This window comes from Panthera uncia, chromosome X (genome assembly GCF_023721935.1).
Source record: "Panthera uncia isolate 11264 chromosome X, Puncia_PCG_1.0, whole genome shotgun sequence".
NCBI classification, from domain to species: Eukaryota; Metazoa; Chordata; class Mammalia; order Carnivora; family Felidae; genus Panthera; species Panthera uncia.
This window is the reverse complement of record NC_064817.1, coordinates 103,417,467-103,435,116: the sequence shown is the minus strand read 5'-3', so window position 1 is coordinate 103,435,116 and position 17,650 is coordinate 103,417,467. Positions and strand designations below refer to the sequence as shown.

The 17,650-nt window shown below is 38.2% G+C and overlaps 1 protein-coding gene across 2 annotated transcripts in view; it reads left to right on the top strand.

Moving 5' to 3' along the window:
* The window catches only part of ENOX2 (ecto-NOX disulfide-thiol exchanger 2), a 263,903-nt gene that overhangs the window by 222,072 nt on the left and 24,181 nt on the right, over positions 1–17,650 (top strand). For both annotated transcript variants that reach the window (XM_049644289.1, XM_049644290.1), the window contains 3 exons: positions 4,402–4,635; positions 6,998–7,210; positions 9,826–9,932. In XM_049644289.1, the coding sequence (XP_049500246.1) occupies positions 4,402–4,635; positions 6,998–7,210; positions 9,826–9,932 (554 nt within the window). The remainder of the gene's footprint in view (positions 1–4,401; positions 4,636–6,997; positions 7,211–9,825; positions 9,933–17,650) is intronic.

Below are 17,650 nucleotides of genomic sequence, written 5' to 3'. Positions count from 1 at the left end.
GCATTACAATTGGAATGATTTGTGTTAAATACTATAAAGTGAAGCCCTTTGCTTTTGGGGTGGTTTCAAGATAAAGTTTCATGGTTGATCCTTTGCTTATTTTGAATTGGTGTTGTTCTCTATGAAGCAGTGGGCAAATAAGACTAAAGGCAGAAGACAGGGTAATCTGAAAGGGCATAGAACAATTAACAACTTCCTTGCCTAAGAGTAATTGTTTGGAGGAACTGGGTCCAAGTGCTAGACATTTTGGGGTGGCAGAATCTTCATTCGTATAACAGGCGCTTGTTGGACATCTCCTTTGTGTAAGCTATTGTGCTGAATGTTGTGCAGAGAAGAAAATGAGTAAAACCTAGTTTTTTCCCTTAATGAAGTTAGGGTTAGTAGGCAGTCATACACTTATTTGTTAAAGAAACATTCAGCACTAGGCATTTCTCAAGACACCAATAAAACATACTCAGTGCTAATAACAAGACTGAAAATAATGAGGGCTGAAGTATGGACAAAGCGTTTGGAAAGTTCAGAGGAGAGAAGGGGATGGGGACAGAGAGAGAAAATGTCTAACTCTTGACCATGGGGGTATTGAGAAAGGTACCATTTGAACCAAGTCTTTGGCAAAGAGAAAGCATTTGCACGTGGACAATGGGGCAGAGATACAGCAAAAGCAAAGGTACAAAAGTGGTAAGTTTTAGTGAACATTCAAGGAAACAAAGAGTAGTAGTTTGTGTACTGACTAGGCATGAAAGGAGAAGAGAAAACATCAGCTGTTAGCACACTTTGAAAGGTTTAACAGTTGGGTCTTTACACCTCGGGTAATAGGGAAATGTTGAAGGAAATTTTGAACAAGATAATTGTTTCTGAAGGATTAATCTGACATCTCTGTATAAAAATGGATTAGAGGAAAACAGAAAAAAAGTTGAAGGGAGATCAGTTAGATGCCTGTTGCAACAGGCAGAGAAAAGGTAATGTGTGTTTGAAGAAGTAGCCTAGTAACATGGGAAAGGAGAGGAGCATGCAGATGTAAAATATTCTTTTTTATTAATTTTTAAAAATTTTAATTACAGTTAGTTAACATACAGTATTATATTAGTTTTAGATGTACAATATTCAACAATTCCATACATCACCCAGTTATCATCACAAGTGCCCTCCTTAATCCCCATCACCTATTTCACCCATCCCCCCACCCATCTCACCTCTGGTAAACATTAGTTTGTTCTCTATAGTAAAGAGTCTCTTTCTTGGTTTGTATCTCTTTTTTTCCCCTTTGCCCTTTACTTTGTTTCTTAAATTCCACATATGAGTGAAATTATATGGTATTTGTCTTTTTCTAATTGACTTATTTTGCTTAGCATGATACTCTCTAGCCCCATCCATGTCATTGCAAATGGCAGTATTTCGTTCTTTTTTATGACTGAATAATATTCCATTGTGTATATATACTATCTCTTCTTTATCCATTCATCTACCAGTGGACACTTGGGCTGCTTCCATAATTTGGCTATTGAGATGTAGAATACTCTTGTTACATTTGCTAAGTGCTGTAAAATCTAAATACTAAAGATTTGACAGCACTTAGGAATGATAATAGAGCATTCCACTATAGACTATTTTAATAAAAACTTAAAGGTCTTAAAAAAACTCTGAACAGCTGTACATAAAAGATGGCATGCTGCTCAGGAGGTATCCATCTAAACATCATTGAAATCTCTCGGCAACAACCACCTCCTGGAAGCATTCTCAAGGCTGCCAGAGGAAAGGGGATTGCAATCAATGATGTGAAAATAGCTAAATTTTGCCCTTTAAATTTTAACTTGCTCCCTGAAAGCTCATAAGTGCTAGAAATCTCCTGAATTGCTTGGCTGTTCTCCCACATTATAAAAGGAAGAGGTTAAAACAAACAAAAATCCTTTAGAAAAGGAGCTACATTTTCTACATTCTGTAGAAATAACCACTTTTTTTCTATTGGAGTTTGAACATCTTTGGGAGCTGCCAGTGTGCACGGTGCACCAACCTCATAGCATCACGGTATCTGTCATGTGTTTACACCAAGCTTTTGTATCATCCTCTCATTTGATCCTATCCATGATCCTGGAAAAATAGCCACGGTAATCATTAATAACCAATTTTCTGATCGCTCAGATGATTAAATAAGATGACTGAGTGTGAAAGTGCATTGTCAGTTGTAAAGGGCCCTAGCAGAATGTGCTTATTTGGAATGCATTTATTCTTCTTTCGAAAAATAATGTGTAGCAGTTTGAATGTTAATGGGCATTATTCTTTATAACAGCTTTATTGAAGTATAATAATTGACATACAATGAATTTCACATATTTCAAAACTACAATTTGGTATTATTGACACAGACATACATCTGTGAAACCACCACAACAATCAAAATAACGGACATGTCCACTTCTCCCAAAAGCTTCCTTCATACCCCATTTGTGATCCCTTCTTCCTACCCCTCCCCTCTTCTCTCCCCAGGCAACTACCGGTCTATTGTCTGTCAGATTAGTGTGCATTTTCTAGAATTTCATATAAATGGAATCATATATTATGTAAACTCTTCCTTGGTATAGATTCAAATTTCCATTTGGTATCATTTTCCTGTGCTTGAATTGTCTTTAACATTTGTTATGGTGCGAGTCTGCTCCTGATGTATGTATCAACAATAATTTATTCCACCTTTCTTTTTGAAAGATATGTTGTCTGGATGTAGAACTCTAGGTGGACAGTTTTTTTTTCCTTATGTTACTTCATTTTTTTCTTGCTTGTATTGTTCTCAATAAGAAATATGATGTTATCTTTTTGCTTCTCTGCACATAATGTGTCATGTCTATGGCAGCTTTTAAGATATTCTCTTTATTATTGATGTTGAGAAATTTGATTATTATGTGCCTGGTATAATATCCTTCATGTTTCTTGTGCATGAGTTTCATGGAAATTCTTAGACCTCTGAGTTTTCATTAAATTTGGAAAGTTTTCTACCCTTATTTCTTCAAATATTTTTTTTCTATTCCCTCACCTCTCTCCAGTCAAGGTCCCAGTTGGGCTGTATTAGGCCCCTTGAAGTTGTCCCAAGCTTACTACTACTCTGTTCATTTTCTTGCAGTCCTTTTTCTCTGTATTTCATGTCGAATAGCTTATATTGCTGTGTCTTCAAGTTCATTAATCTTTTCTTCTGCAGTGTCTGATTTGCCATTGCTTCTATTCAGTGAATTTTTTTCAACTCAGACATTGTACTTTAAATCTCTAGAAATTTGACTTTTTTGTCTTTTGTGTTTCTAATTAATATGGTTAAACTTTAACTTCTTCAGCATATGAAATCCAATTATAATAGTTATTTTTGTATCCTTGTATATTAATTATATTATGTGTATCACCTCTGGGTCTGTTTTGATTGGATGAGTTTTTAAATGTTTCTTATGATTTTCCTCATTTTTTGAATATTGGATAATTTTTTATTGGATACCAAACATTGTGAATTTTACCATGCTGGGTGCCAGATATTTTTCATTCCTGTAAATATTCTTGAACTTTGTTCTGGGATGCAATTAAGTAACTTGGAAAATCTTTTATCCTTTTAGGTCTTGTTTTTTTAAGTTTTGTTCAGCAACACCAAAGCAGGATTTAGTCTAGGGCTCATTTTTCTCCACTAACTAAGGCAAACCCCTTCTGACTACTCTACTCAATAATCTATGAATTATTCATTTTTTTCTGCTCTGGCTGGTGGAGAGGGGAACTTTTCCCAGCCCCGTGTAAGCTCCAGGGATTGTTACCTCTAATACACGGGTAGTTTACACACACACACACACACACACACATCAGTATGCAGCTAAAGATTGGTGGAGGACCCTCTGCAGATCTCTGAAGTTGTTTCTCTGTATAGCTTTCTTCTTTCTAGTACTCTGCCATACAAACTCTGTCTTCCATAGTCTCCCTGGATTCCTAGTTCAATTTCCTCAACTCAAGGAGATCACCATACTTTGACTGAGTTCCCCTCCCTGTGCTGAGAATTCCAAGTAGGCCCCATGCTACAAACTCAGAGCCTGATGCAAGGCTTGAACCCATGAACCATGAGATCATGACCTGTAAGGCTCATTCATAATACCATTACCCATTGACCCTCCCTCTTACCTCTGAGGTAAGGTGGCAGATGGAGGAATAGAACCCCTATGAGCAAGATTGACCCAACCCATAGAATAATAAACTGTTATCAGAAATGAAACTACAATCCAAGTCTTTTGATGGTTCACCTTGCTAATTAGTAGTGGGAAGAGAATTATGTGGTCACTTGAAACTGCTGCATCTATATCTGAAACACTGAACTTGGAAAAGTACTTACTGTTGCTCACCCACTGAGCTGCTCTTGTACCCCTCTCCCTCCCTCTGTGCATTTAGGTTACCGCATTCGCCTGGGATCTAGCACTGACAAGAAGGACACAGGCCGGCTCCATGTTGATTTTGCACAGGCTCGAGATGACCTGTATGAGTGGGAATGCAAACAGCGCATGCTAGCAAGGGAGGAGCGCCACCGTAGAAGGATGGAAGAAGAAAGATTGCGCCCACCATCCCCACCCCCAGTGGTCCACTATTCAGATCACGAATGCAGCATTGTTGCTGAAAAACTAAAAGGTATAGAAAGCACTTGAGCTTTGTGATTAAAAGAACTCTTTCCTTTGGGGAAACTTAATAAATACATTTGTACCATTGGCAGTTATCCTTTGAATTTCCCACTAATGGGTTCTAAGCATTTCTTATGTTGTAGTCTTCCAGATAGAGAGCTGTACCCAGTAACTGAAGAACTAGAAAATTTGTCCCTCACACCTGTGTCTCTGCTCCTCCACTGTCTCAAGGGATGGCGATTTTCTCTCCACACATAAAATGACTAGGATGAAACACATTTTTCCTGCCTTTGTGCATCAGAGAATTTTAGCTGTGATTCATGACTTGGGACCTGTAAGCATCCCATTTCATTGTAGATAACAAGTTAGTTTTGAATTCTAAATCAGAACAATATAACTTGATGTAACCCTGGAAAACTCTGGTAAAATTCCCTTTTTACAGATGAGAAAATGGAGGCCCAGAGAGTGGTCACAGTGTACATTCTTAGATGACTCAAAGACTTAGCTACCACGACCAAAAGAGGACTTCTTTAATCACTTAAAATGGCCAACTTATTTCACATGGGGACCATGGAGACTTTGAGACATGCTAAATAGGACAATTCTCCCTTTAGTTTTTATTCCTGTTACCCTGCTTGACTCTCAGAGCCATTATTCTAATTTAACATTAATCGTCCTGTCTGGTCTCTTGTGTTAGTAGTTCAAATCCAGTCTCCCTCATTCTCCAACTTTGGCTGATTTTTTTTTTAATTTTTAACGTTTATTTATTTTTGAGACAGAGACAAAGCATGAACAGGGGAGGGGCAGAGAGAGAGGGAGACACAGAATCCAAAATGGGCACCAAGCTCTGAGCTGTCAGCACAGAGCCCGACGCGGGGCTCAAACTCACAGACCGTGAGATCATGACCTGAGCCGAAGTCGGACACCCAACCGACTGAGCCACCCAGGCGCCCCCAACTTTGGCTGATTTTATTGGATGAATGCTGGTGTCCCATTGATCTTATTGATGATACCAACCCAGCTCTAATGGCATGAATTTTCCCTGCTTCTTGTGCTCTGGACTCAGCAAGATGTTGCTAATTCCACTTTCCAAATAGGTCTCACTCACCAAACTTTTTTGCAACATATAGCCTCAGGGATTCACACATTTATGAAATCCTTTGTTTGGATTGATTTTGTCTTCACATAAGAAAAAAGAAGATATATACAGCATACAGACACAGAAATAATGATACATTTTGAAAAGCTAGAAAGGCTGAAAGCATTGGTAAAAAAAAAAAAAAGTCATGTTTATATAACACCAAACAAGTCAGTCTGAATTTGTTTTAAAGAATGAGTTTGCTGATTGTGTAGAGTTCATGCAGAAAATGAGCATCAAACATAAGACTGTATGCAAGTAATGAAATAAAAACCTGCTCTCAAGGGGAGGCTTACCTCTCATTATATGTCTGCACTGAAAAATGGCAAGAGGCAAGAAATTCAGATTGCAGTGAGAGCTATTTCCACTGGACATGAGGGTTCCTGGCCAGAGAGGCATGTGAAGCCCCAGAACAGGCCTTCAATGGGATGCTAATGGATTCTCTCTCTCAGGAGCCTTTAACAACAGAATATACTAAGTGTCTATCTCAGGAAGCTGGACCAGAAGCTTTGGATAAGCTTTACTACTATTTTAACATCAGAGAATAACTCCTGACTAGCTGCAGAAATCTACTTGGAGGGTTCCTCAGGCAAGAGAATCAGGATGTGGAGAAATGTAGAAATAGAATGAATTACGTCAAAATAGATTGGCTGGAACTGAGTGAAAAGCCTGGGGCTGTGGATTGAATGCAGGAGTGATGCTATAAAAGGTCAAAAATGTAAGTGTTTATACCTAAAGAACTACCCATTTAACTCTTTCTTAAAGCTCCTACCAACACTAATTTCATGGATCCAGGACAAAGTAACTATCAAATTCAAGTTAAACTCAAGACACAAGTTTACTTTTCTTTATTAAAAAAACAGGACTGTAGAATTCTGAAGTTCTCTCATTGCTAATTTGCGTATTACACACAGGGAACACACATACAGAGAGGTTAAGAAATTTGCAACATGTGAAAACTATATCAGTAAAGAACACTTTAAAAAAGAAACAATTCTCTTTCTGAAAATTCTTCATAAGCTACAACCAATCTGACCACTTTTTGAGTCTTTTGTTCTTTCAGTTGGCCTACTTGTCTGCTGCCCAGGTGCACACATATGCACACACAGCTCCTTATTCAGCAGTTCATTTAACAACCACTTCCAAAATGCCATGGTGGCCTCCTTGCCAGCATGTTGGGTAGATAGAGACGTAGTTACTTTTAATGATTTGAAAAATCTCTTTTTTTTTTCAGATGATTCCAAGTTCTCAGAGGCTGTACAGACCTTGCTCACCTGGATTGAACGAGGAGAAGTGAACCGCCGCAGTGCCAACAACTTCTACTCTATGATCCAATCAGCCAACAGCCATGTTCGCCGCCTAGTGAATGAGAAAGCTGCCCATGAGAAAGACATGGAAGAAGCGAAGGAGAAATTTAAACAGGCCCTTTCTGGAATTCTCATTCAATGTGAGTGGAAGTCAGAGTTCTGTGGAAGGGTGAAAGGGCACTTCACTTAGGCACCATTTTCTCCACACGGAGCCAGGCCTACAATGCCATCCTGTGTCAAAGGACAAGGATCTCTTCTTCACTGCCTTGTGTTCTCCTTCTGTTGCCCAATGCCTGAGCTCCAGTTTAATGGGATTCATGTGGACACCTCCTATGTTCATTTTTTCTGGCGTATCTCCTTCAGCTCCTTAGAAACACTGACAGCTAGGCCACAATCCCATGCTTTTATTCTTGCTTGTTCTCAAAGTAAGTTATAAGCAGCTCCAGACCTCAGTGGAAAGTTGGGTATTTCATCGCTAAAGTTAGAATACAGCATCAGCATTTGTAAGCTTCTCTGCTTCAGATTCACATCGTTATCATAAGTTTTTCAGGTACTACATTTCAGTGAAAGTGTAATTATGTTTCCCAGGGTGATTGAATAAAAGTCAAATTTGCTACTTCTACTTGTTGTTGTTGTTTCTTGTTCTTGTTCTTCTTCTTGTTCTTCTTGTTCTTGTTCTTGTTCTTCTTTTTCTTCTTCTTCTTCTTCTTCTTCTTCTTCTTCTTCTTCTTCTTCTTTGTCTTCTTCTTCTTCTCCTTCTATTTCTCCTTCTCCTCCTCCTCCTCCTCCTCCTCCTCCTCCTCCTCCTCCTTCTCCTTCTTCTTCTCCTCCTCCTCCTCCTCCTTCTTCTTCTCCTTCTTCTTTTTCTTCTCCTTCTCCTCCTCCTCCTCCTTCTTCTCCTTCTCCTCTTCCTTCTTCTTCTTCTTCTTCGTCTTCGTCTTCGTCTTCGTCTTCTTCTTCGTCTTCTTCTTTGTCTTCGTCTTCTTCTTCTTCTTCTTCTTCTTCTTCTTCTTCGTTGTCTTTTTCTTCTTCTTCGCTGGATGTTATTGACACTGGGTGGGATGGGAAGCCACCAAAATGGCCATTTTCAAAAAGAAGTACTACTCCAAACCTTTCTATGGTCCATTAAATGAGACAGATCAGAAAAATTCCCAAGTGATATTTTTAGTTCAACATACTATAAAATTATGCACTCACATCTTTTGAGTGAGGAACTCTATTCACCTTAAGAATAAGGGTATAGTTTTATGATTTGGCTTTAAATTTTTTTTAATGTTTATTTATTTTTGAGAGAGAGACAGACAGAGTGTGAGTGGGGTGGGGTAGGGTAGAGAGAGAGGGAGACACAGAATCTGAAGCAGGCTCCAGGCTCTGAGCTGTCTGGCCAGAGCCTGACGCGGGGCTCAAACCCACAAACCGTGAGATCATGACCTGAGCTGTAGTCGGACACTTAACCAACTGAGCCACCCAGATGTCCCATGGTTTGGCTTTTAAACAATTAAGGCCCACTCTTTTCATATTTGATTTCCCATACTTGACTCATACATAATTAGGATTAAGGAAGAGTTCTTTAATTTTCCATTTTTGTTTTGAAAATATATATGGACATAGAATCTAGGCAGAGAAAGGCACATGTTTTTAGGATTTCAAAATAAATAGAAAAAAAAGAGCAGCAAGCATCATGGGATTATAAATCCTTAAATCATTAGTAGACAGGGCATAAGCTGGGCTGTAAAGAAAAAAATAACACTTCTGGATTTTCTTACTGTGAATACCCACCCAGGAAGAGGCTCTTTTCCTTCTTTTCCTTTCCCCCCCCCCAAAAAAAAGTCATATCTAAGGTTCCTTTCTGTTGAAATGGTTAGGAAAAAGCACCAGAATATTTGTATACATTTCTCTGTTTGACATTTTAAGAGCCTCTGAAAAATGCTCTTTAGGACTGCACTTACACAGTATTCTCCCATAAAACTTATATTTCTCCAGTCAACAAGCCTATCTAGGTAGACTTAAAATAGATTCCATTCATCTTAGGTTCTGATTTGATGCCTCTGGTTAAACATACCTCAGAATAATAAAAATATGGATTCTGTTGAAGTGAAGTATGCAGGCTCCTTTTGGAAGGCTAGTTTATGAAAGAAGCCAGTAGTCAAAAGGAGCTGTTACAGTTCTCCACTCTCTGCCATTCTGGGCTAGGCCATTAGTACTAAATCACATTCACTTCAACTCTTGCCTCTCCTGCCTGAATGAATACAGACTGCCTGTATTAAAACTTTAGTCACTGGGGTGCCTGGGTGGCTCAGTCAGTTAAGCGTCCTACTTCAGCTCAGGTCACAATCCCATGCTTCACGGGTTTGAGCCCCGCATTGAGCTCTGAGCTGACAGCTCAGAGTCTGGAGCCTGCTTCAGATTCTGTGTCTCCCTCTCTCTCTTCCCCTCCCCTGCTTGCACTCTGTCTCTCTGTCTCCCAAAAATAAATAAACACTAAAAAAATTAAAAGAAAAACTTTAGTCACCATTTCACCCAAACCTTCTGGAGTTCCCTTTTTTCATTCTGTATACTGATATCTCTGCCTTTGAGTCTTCCTTAAGATCATCATACCCCAACACACGTAACCTTTTCTGAGCACAACCATAGCCTAGTGGTGTGATACAAGAAGATACAACAAAGCTGATGCTTCTCTTATTTCTTTTCTCCTCTCTTTTGCCATCCCTGGATGATACTCGGGCCTGATTCAATTGCTGATCTGATGCTACAGTTGAGCAGATAGTAGCTGTGTACCATTCTGCCTCCAAACAAAAGGCATGGGACCATTTCACAAAAGCCCAGCGTAAAAACATCAGCGTTTGGTGCAAACAAGCTGAGGTTGGTAACTTTTTACTCTGGTAGCCCCTCAGGGGGACAGTTTATTTCTTTAACAAGTTATTGATTTGGAGTTTAGTCAGAATTAAATAGTGCCAAGCTCCCATGGTCACAACAAGGCTCTAATGAAACGCTGAGATATGCTCTATAGCCTGTCACTGTGACCAGACCACATGCTGCCAAAAGGGTAATAAATGTGCATGTGTTGTCTTGAATGCATTGCGCTGGATAGAAACCTTAGTAGTGAAAATGTAGCAGTGATCATTGTAAGTTTATTTGTCTAAGCTAGCTAGTCTCCGGTACACCAATAATTACTGACCTGTGCATCTAGTGTTAGTAACATTAGGGCTGTCTTATATTTATTAGAGCATCTTGACAGTTGAGGCTTGAAGCTGCCTAGTGTTACATTGGAACATTGAAATTTCTGAGCTTCTTTTATCAAATCCACTCAGCCATCTTTATAGGTGGCAGCTTTAAAGGTAACAGAGGGCTCTGATTTCAGATTAAGGTTGACATGCAGCTATCCTCTTGTGCTCAAATGACGTTTCACATAGAATAAGTCTGATGTGATTAGGTTGCTATTCTGAGTCCAAGGTTAAAAACCAAGATGGGAGGTTTGTTTTTCATGGATCTGCCTTTGGCATGGTGTTACCTATACTTCAAGTTCTTCTGTTCCTATGGGCAGCTTCCTTACCCAGCCCTGACACTTTCGATCTGTGTATGCAGCAATCTTTTCAACTTTGTTTCTGAGTCCTCTTTGCTAGTGTGGTACCAGTCCCATTATATCTATAAATGCATGTTCTCATATTCCTTAACGTTTATGTAGCATTTGTAAGGCATTTACATTTTATAAAGCGCTTTCACGACAGTTGCCTCACCTATGTGAGCCTCCCAGTAGATGTGGTGCAATGGAAAGTACACTGGACCTGATGTCAGAGAATCCGGGTCTTAGCTATGACACATTGCAGCTGTGTGACTTTGACCAGGTTAGTCAGCTTCTCAGTCTCTATTTCTTCACCTGTAAGTCAGAGATAATAAGGAAGCCAGTCTTGCAGGATTAAATGAGATAAAAGATGTGTAGAGTTTGAAAATGTAAATGCTATATAAATGGGAAATAGTATTTTTTCTGTTTATCATTAACAACTCTATAAGGGAGAATAAGTAGGTATGATTGCCATGTTTTACATGTGAGGAAACTGAGACACAGAAATGTTAAGTGATATACACAAAATTACACAGCTAGTATGTGATCAATTCAAGACTAGAAATTCTTCTTCTCACTTGGAACATTAGTATAAACTGCCTTGCACTCTTGAATGAGTCATTTCATCTTTGTGGACCTCAATTTCCTAACCTATAAAATGAAGATATAAATCTATTCTTTCCATCTTTCATGAGAAAAATGACATAGTTTGTGTGGCAACAATTTGAAAATTGTGAAGAGCATTTAGAGGAAAATATGCCAAACCCTGTTCATAAACTGATAGTTTCTGAGCCATCAGTTCTGGCTCAGGAAAGGGATCTGGGAGTCACTGGGGAGAAACCCCTGAAGATATCAGGGCAGTGGATAAGTAGAGTCATACAAAGCTAGTAACACTTTAATTGTTTTTAAAAAGAGAATTGGGAACAAAAAAGGGATCTGTTGTCTTACAGTAGCACAAAATGATTTTAGAATCCTAGGGCTACTCAAAGTTGTTGAGCCTCAAACAAACAAAATTCAGCAGATGGTCTTTGCCCTCAGAGAGCTAGAAGGGTAACGAAAGTGTTCAAGGGGGAGGAGTGGAGTTTAGTACCCTAAATTTAAAATATCCAAATTCTTTAGTTTGAATAGTTCAGAAGAATAAAGGTTGAGGGAAAATGCTCAATATGTCTTATAATTATAGAAAAGCTGTATTAATAAAAAAAAGCTGTATTAAGTCTCTACCTTTTCTTCAATGTATATACACATGTATCTATTCTCAGGGTTGGAAGAAGCTGTTTGAACTGCCCCACCCATTGCAGACAGCCCTGCCAATACAATATTATCTTTTCATAGGAGGAAGGGAGTCTCTGATTTGAGCACTGATTTGTTCAGACCACAACCCTCCCGTAAATGGGTTTGCAATAAGATATTTCCATTAATATTATTCATCAAGGCTCTTTGTAGTTATATCAAGCCTACCTATCTGGTGGGTATATATTTGAGTTTAATTACCTTCTCAGTAAAGGTAGCCAGTAAGCTGGAAAGTTCTCTGGGCCTGTAGAGAATGAGAGCTATACACCCTATCACCTAATATTGTAGCACAGCTTCCTTGGTACACTGACAAGGATAAAGTACATAGCTAGCATGACTTGCCAAGAGCTACATGTTTTACGATGTATTTTATAGACTTGTGGAAACCCAGAAAAATGCTTCCTGCCTATTGGATTGGACTAAATTAAGGTCCACCTGGAATACCTCAATCTTGATAAGTGAAACTACTGAGAGTGGAACATAGCTTATGACCTTCCTCAGGCATTGCATTTCCTAAACCTGAAAATACCTCTTCTACTTTACATTGGTACCTCTTTAAATCATGGCTTTTTTTAACTTCTGCATATTTTAACTTGATAATAGGAAACTCTGAGAACTGAAAAGAGGTGTCCTGTAGAGAAAGTGACAACCATCTTCTTAAATTTGAGCTCTCTCTTAGCACCCCACTGAGAATCAGAGCATCTCAGTGACTTAAATAAACTAGACTGGCTTTTTCTTGGCCTGTGGATCAAAGCTACAACTCCTAAGTCATAGGTTTCATCAAGGTGGAAGCTTCTGACATTGAGCCTTTTTTACCAGTTGCCTTTAGGAATGGCCTAGCCGGTAACCTCCTCATGTCACAAAGTACCTGCTCCTGTCTTAATTGTCATCCTACCACCAGCCAACAATGTCTTACTAGAGAGAGGTTATGGAGTAAGAAGAAAAAGTCCGCACCTTCTGGAAGCTTAGGCACTCACCTTAATAGCATATGCTGGGCATACTAGTTTGCTAATGAGTCTTTTTCATTGGTTTACTTTCCTGATTTGGATGTGTGTAAGGCTCCTGCAGATACAATTGGAAAGGGTAATAAGAGAAGGTTGAAGTCCCTTTCTTAACCAAAAGTTAGTGTCTGCAGTGACTTCACTGACAGTTCTGTGTATTGTAGGAACTCTTTTTCTACAGAGCCATTTAAAACCTGCATGTTTCTCTCACTAAGAAGATTGCCTAGATTAGAAGCTAAACCTTGGATGATATCTAGAAACTAGAGCCATAGCAGTAGGCACTAGAATATACTCCCTTACATCCTCCCCAATATGAGATTTTATACCATCAGGCCAGAGAAAAAGGGACTTGATGATTGCTAACATTCTTATAAAATGAAATACTGTGATTGGTAAAATAATTTTCTCTATAGATTTCCAAGCCTACCATTCCAAACTCTGAAGAACTGTTTGTAAACAGATGGTTAAGTCATCTGCATACCCTTGTTTTAGTACCCATGTGTACTAACACTAGCTATTAGCTTTCAGCCACAAGAACACCTACTAACACAATTTGAATCAACCTAATTTTTATTTCCATGTGTATCATACAATAGGCATTGATTAACAACCTGTGTTTGTGCTTTGCTTCATTGAATTGAATGATATCTCAGATTCAAATTTCTACATAAGTGTAGAGGCTATCTGTTCCTTTCCATTCCTTCACTTGACCCCTTCCTCACCAAGTATCCTGTTAATGTTGAAAGTCTAGGTAAGTACAATTTTGTTACACAATTAATAAGGAACTTTGCTTTACTGAGAATCATGTTCTTATCATAAATCATAAGTAAGATGAATTTAAGTTCATATAACTTTTTGTGAAACTATATAGATACTTAATGTGCAATGACTGTGATTTGCTTACTTTATGATAAATTTAAAATGTCATCTGGTACAAAGGTGATTCTTTCCATGTATTTTCCTCTGTCTCTGGTTTCAATTTGATTTTATGTAAAAGTGTCTTCTCCATTGTGGAGCAGCGTGTGACTTTCTAAGTTACTTTTAAAACAGACTCAAAGCCATTGTAATGCATTTTTAGAAACCATTAACAATTTGCTGTTTAAATGAAAAATATCACAGGTCGACTGTGGGCAAGAGAATGGTATATAGAAAGTTTATGAGTGCTGTCTTACCTTTTTTGATATAGTCTATCAGTGACGTGGCCCAGTCAATCTCAGGTAGAGATTTACAAATGAAAACTTCTGGAAAATGTCTTTGCATGCCATTACCACTCTTTTGGTTTCAGCACTGGATTCAAATGTCAGGATGGGAAAGGGGGCAAATCTGGGAGGTATCTACTTCCCTTCCTGCCTCCACTTCAGTGGCTCGGAGCCCTCCTCCTACCTGCACCTATGAGCCAAGCTAGGTAGAGTACCTTCCTTAGTCCTTCACTCCAAAGGCATTTGTTAGGGTTTGCTTCCCAAACTAGAGCTTTTTTGACCCAACAAGAAATAAAGAAAACAGGTATCTTTGATATCAAGTGCTTTAATGATAAGGCTTTCAAAGAATTAAAAACCTACTTGCTTTATTTAGGGGTACTGCCATTTACCAAATGCTCCCCAGAAGTGTACTTTACTATGGTATCCTATAACCTCTGATGTTCTCTTTGCCTTTATCTCATTCATGTGACTTTGTATTGGGATATTTACAGAAGAGTAATGATACAGGGCTTAGTTTCTTTGTAGTTAAGGGGGATTGCCTAGTGGTTAGAAGGCTCTAAGCTCTGTCACTTTGCATGCCTTACTGAACAACTGAGAGCAAGCTTCCCCTTAGTTTTTCTTTCCCTCATTTCATTATCAGCTAAGGAACTGGTAACTCTTGTTCCTGAAGTATTTTCAGGCATTGAGGTAAAAGTCACCCGTAGGTCTTTTTATTTCTGGAGATTTGTTGAAGATGTGAAAGACCTCTAGATAAGCTGCATCACTTAGTTATTGAACTTTTTATACTTCTAAGAAAAGATTATGCTTTCTTGCCCAGCTGGAAGCAGAAAGATGTTTTGTGGGTGCTGAGCAGCTATTGGGCATGTCTTAGCTCTCAGTTAGATCTCCCTGCCCTGGGACATTTCCCTAGAAGGAACACAATTTACTCTTCTGAGAAACACAATAACTTTCCCAGAGTCAGATAACATGTTTGTGAATTGAGAGATGGTCTCTACTTACACCCACTGACAGGCTACATTTTTGTTAGGCAATGAGGAGAACCACAACTTTTCCGATGCAGCAAGTTGTACAATATTCGAATTTGCCAGTGTCAGACCTCATTATAATCACCTTTCCAGTAACAGTTCTTTGATGATAACTGAAACCCAGACTCCCAAGACAGAATGAATTCTTAGAAATGAACAATTCCTTTATTCTCTATGTAATGAGTTTGAATAAGATGTAGCAAATCTCTCTCTTGACACAGCCCTTTAAAGTTCATTTTTCTCAAGCAAGTCATTATTTTCTTCTATTTTAAGCAAGGCCCTTGCAGCACCTGAGAGATGCTATGTTGGTATTTCTATTTTCTATTACTTCTATTTTTCTATTACCTCAACTACCAGTGATAATACTGAAGAGCTTACATTTTTAAAAGGTACTTTTATTTATCTTTGGTGAAAACCTATCTTGATATAGAAATTATTTTTCCTGGTACAAGAATAAAAAAGGAGGATATTAGTTGAGATAGCAATTAACAATAGCATTAATTATTAAGAAACCCATTTGAAATATTTATAATCCACTAAATGGAGGCAATTTTCACCAGACAGCTTTGGATATTTCCTGTATTATGGCCCAATTGGGGCTAAACTAGGTAAGGAATTTTCAGCACAATGCTGAGAAGCCTCTGACAGGCATTTAGTGGTCTCTAAATGATTTCAAGCTGTTTGAAAATGTACAGTTTTCATGCTTACTTTTTGTAAGTGACTTTTCCAATATGATCTCCATCGTTTCCAAAGTTCTTCGTACCTTCCTGAAGATCTGTGTTTACATCTGGAAGCACTTCCCTTCAGCCTGAAGAACTTTCTTCTGCATTTCTTATAGTGCAAATCTTTGGATGACAAATTCTTGGCATTTACATTTGTCTGAAAATAAATTTAATTCATCTCCATTCTTGAAAGAATTTTTCTCTGCATACAGAATTCTGAATAAACAGATATTTTTATTTCTTCATGCACTTTAAAGATCTTGTTCCCCTGATTTCTGGCCTATATTGTTTCTGAAAGAAAACAAAGTGTTCAAATTGTTTCCTTGTATATAATGTATTAGGGTTTTTTTTTCTGTCTACTTTTAAGTTTGTCTATTCTTCCACTTTTACTGAGAATATAATTGATATACAGTACTGTATAAGTTTAAGGTGCACAACATTATGATTTGACCTATATAGATTGCAAAATGATTATCACCATGAGTTTAGCTAACTAAAGAGTTAAAGAGTTTCTGTTTCTGTTTATTTTCCAGCAATTTGACTATGGTGTTCTTAGACAGATCTTTTTCACACATATCTTTCTTGGGGTTCATTGAGCTCTTAGAATATATAGATTAATGTCTTTCATCAAATTTGAGACATCTTCAAATATTTTTTTCTTCAAGTATTTTGAAACATTCAATCTCTTCTCTCTGTGATTCCAGTTAGTTTCTGTCTGTCCTTCAGATTGGATAAATTTGAATTGTTCTCTCTTTAATTACTCTCTTTGTTTTGCTGTCTCTATTCTAGACTTAGGCTCATCCAGTTACTTTTATTTCGGATACTGTATTTTTCCGTTTTAGAATTTTAAAGTTTCTGTTTCTCTGCCAAGATTTCCTGTCTTTTCATTCATTATGATCATATTTCCTTTCCATCATTGAGATAGTTATAATAGCTGCTTTAACTCCTTATCTGCTAACTGCCCTATCTGGTTCAAGTTTGATCCCTGTTGATTGTCTTTTATCTTGAAAATGGGTCATCTCATCCCAGTTCTTTGTATGTCAGGTAATCTGGGTCTTTGCCTGCATTTTGTGAATATTTTGTTTTTAAGGTTCTAGTTATGTTCTATTATGTTCATTCTGTTATATTCTTCCGAAGGAGGTTGATTTGGGTTTCTTTTGTTTTAATGATCAATTTACTTAATTGAATCTAAGCTGGAAATTCTCTCCCTTATATGGCAGCTCAAATCTCAGGTCAGTTCTTTTAGACTTATCTGTGTTGTTTGGAATCTGCCCTGTGCTTCCATGGTTCGAGAGTCATGCAGAAATTTGAGCAGATATTATACACAGAATTTGGTTCTCTCTCTCTCTCTCTCTCTCTCTCTCTCTGGTTGTCTCCTTTCTGGGATCCCGTCCTCACTTTCCTATAGCTCTCTCCTTGTTTGCTTTAGGATATAAAGACCAGGTTTTCTATTTAAAATGTAGTCACCCTTTGAGGTGCTAACTATGGTCTGGTGTCAGACTAAATGGCCCTTAAAAAACTGAAGAGATCCACATCCTTCCAAGTGTCAGCAGCTGTTTAGGATATGCCTGCTTTTGTTTGCTCCAGTGCCATCAAGTACTTAGGGGTTTGGTTTGGTCTGATTTTGTGTTTTGTTCAGAGTACAGTTATTATCCATGGAAGGGTTGATCTGATAGAAGTTCACTCCTGACAGCTAATTTTTGCTGTAACTTCTAAACCTAAAAAAGTTATATTAAGAGTTCCACTGAGTAAGTCTGTAAGTGGAAAGGGAAGAGGATGGA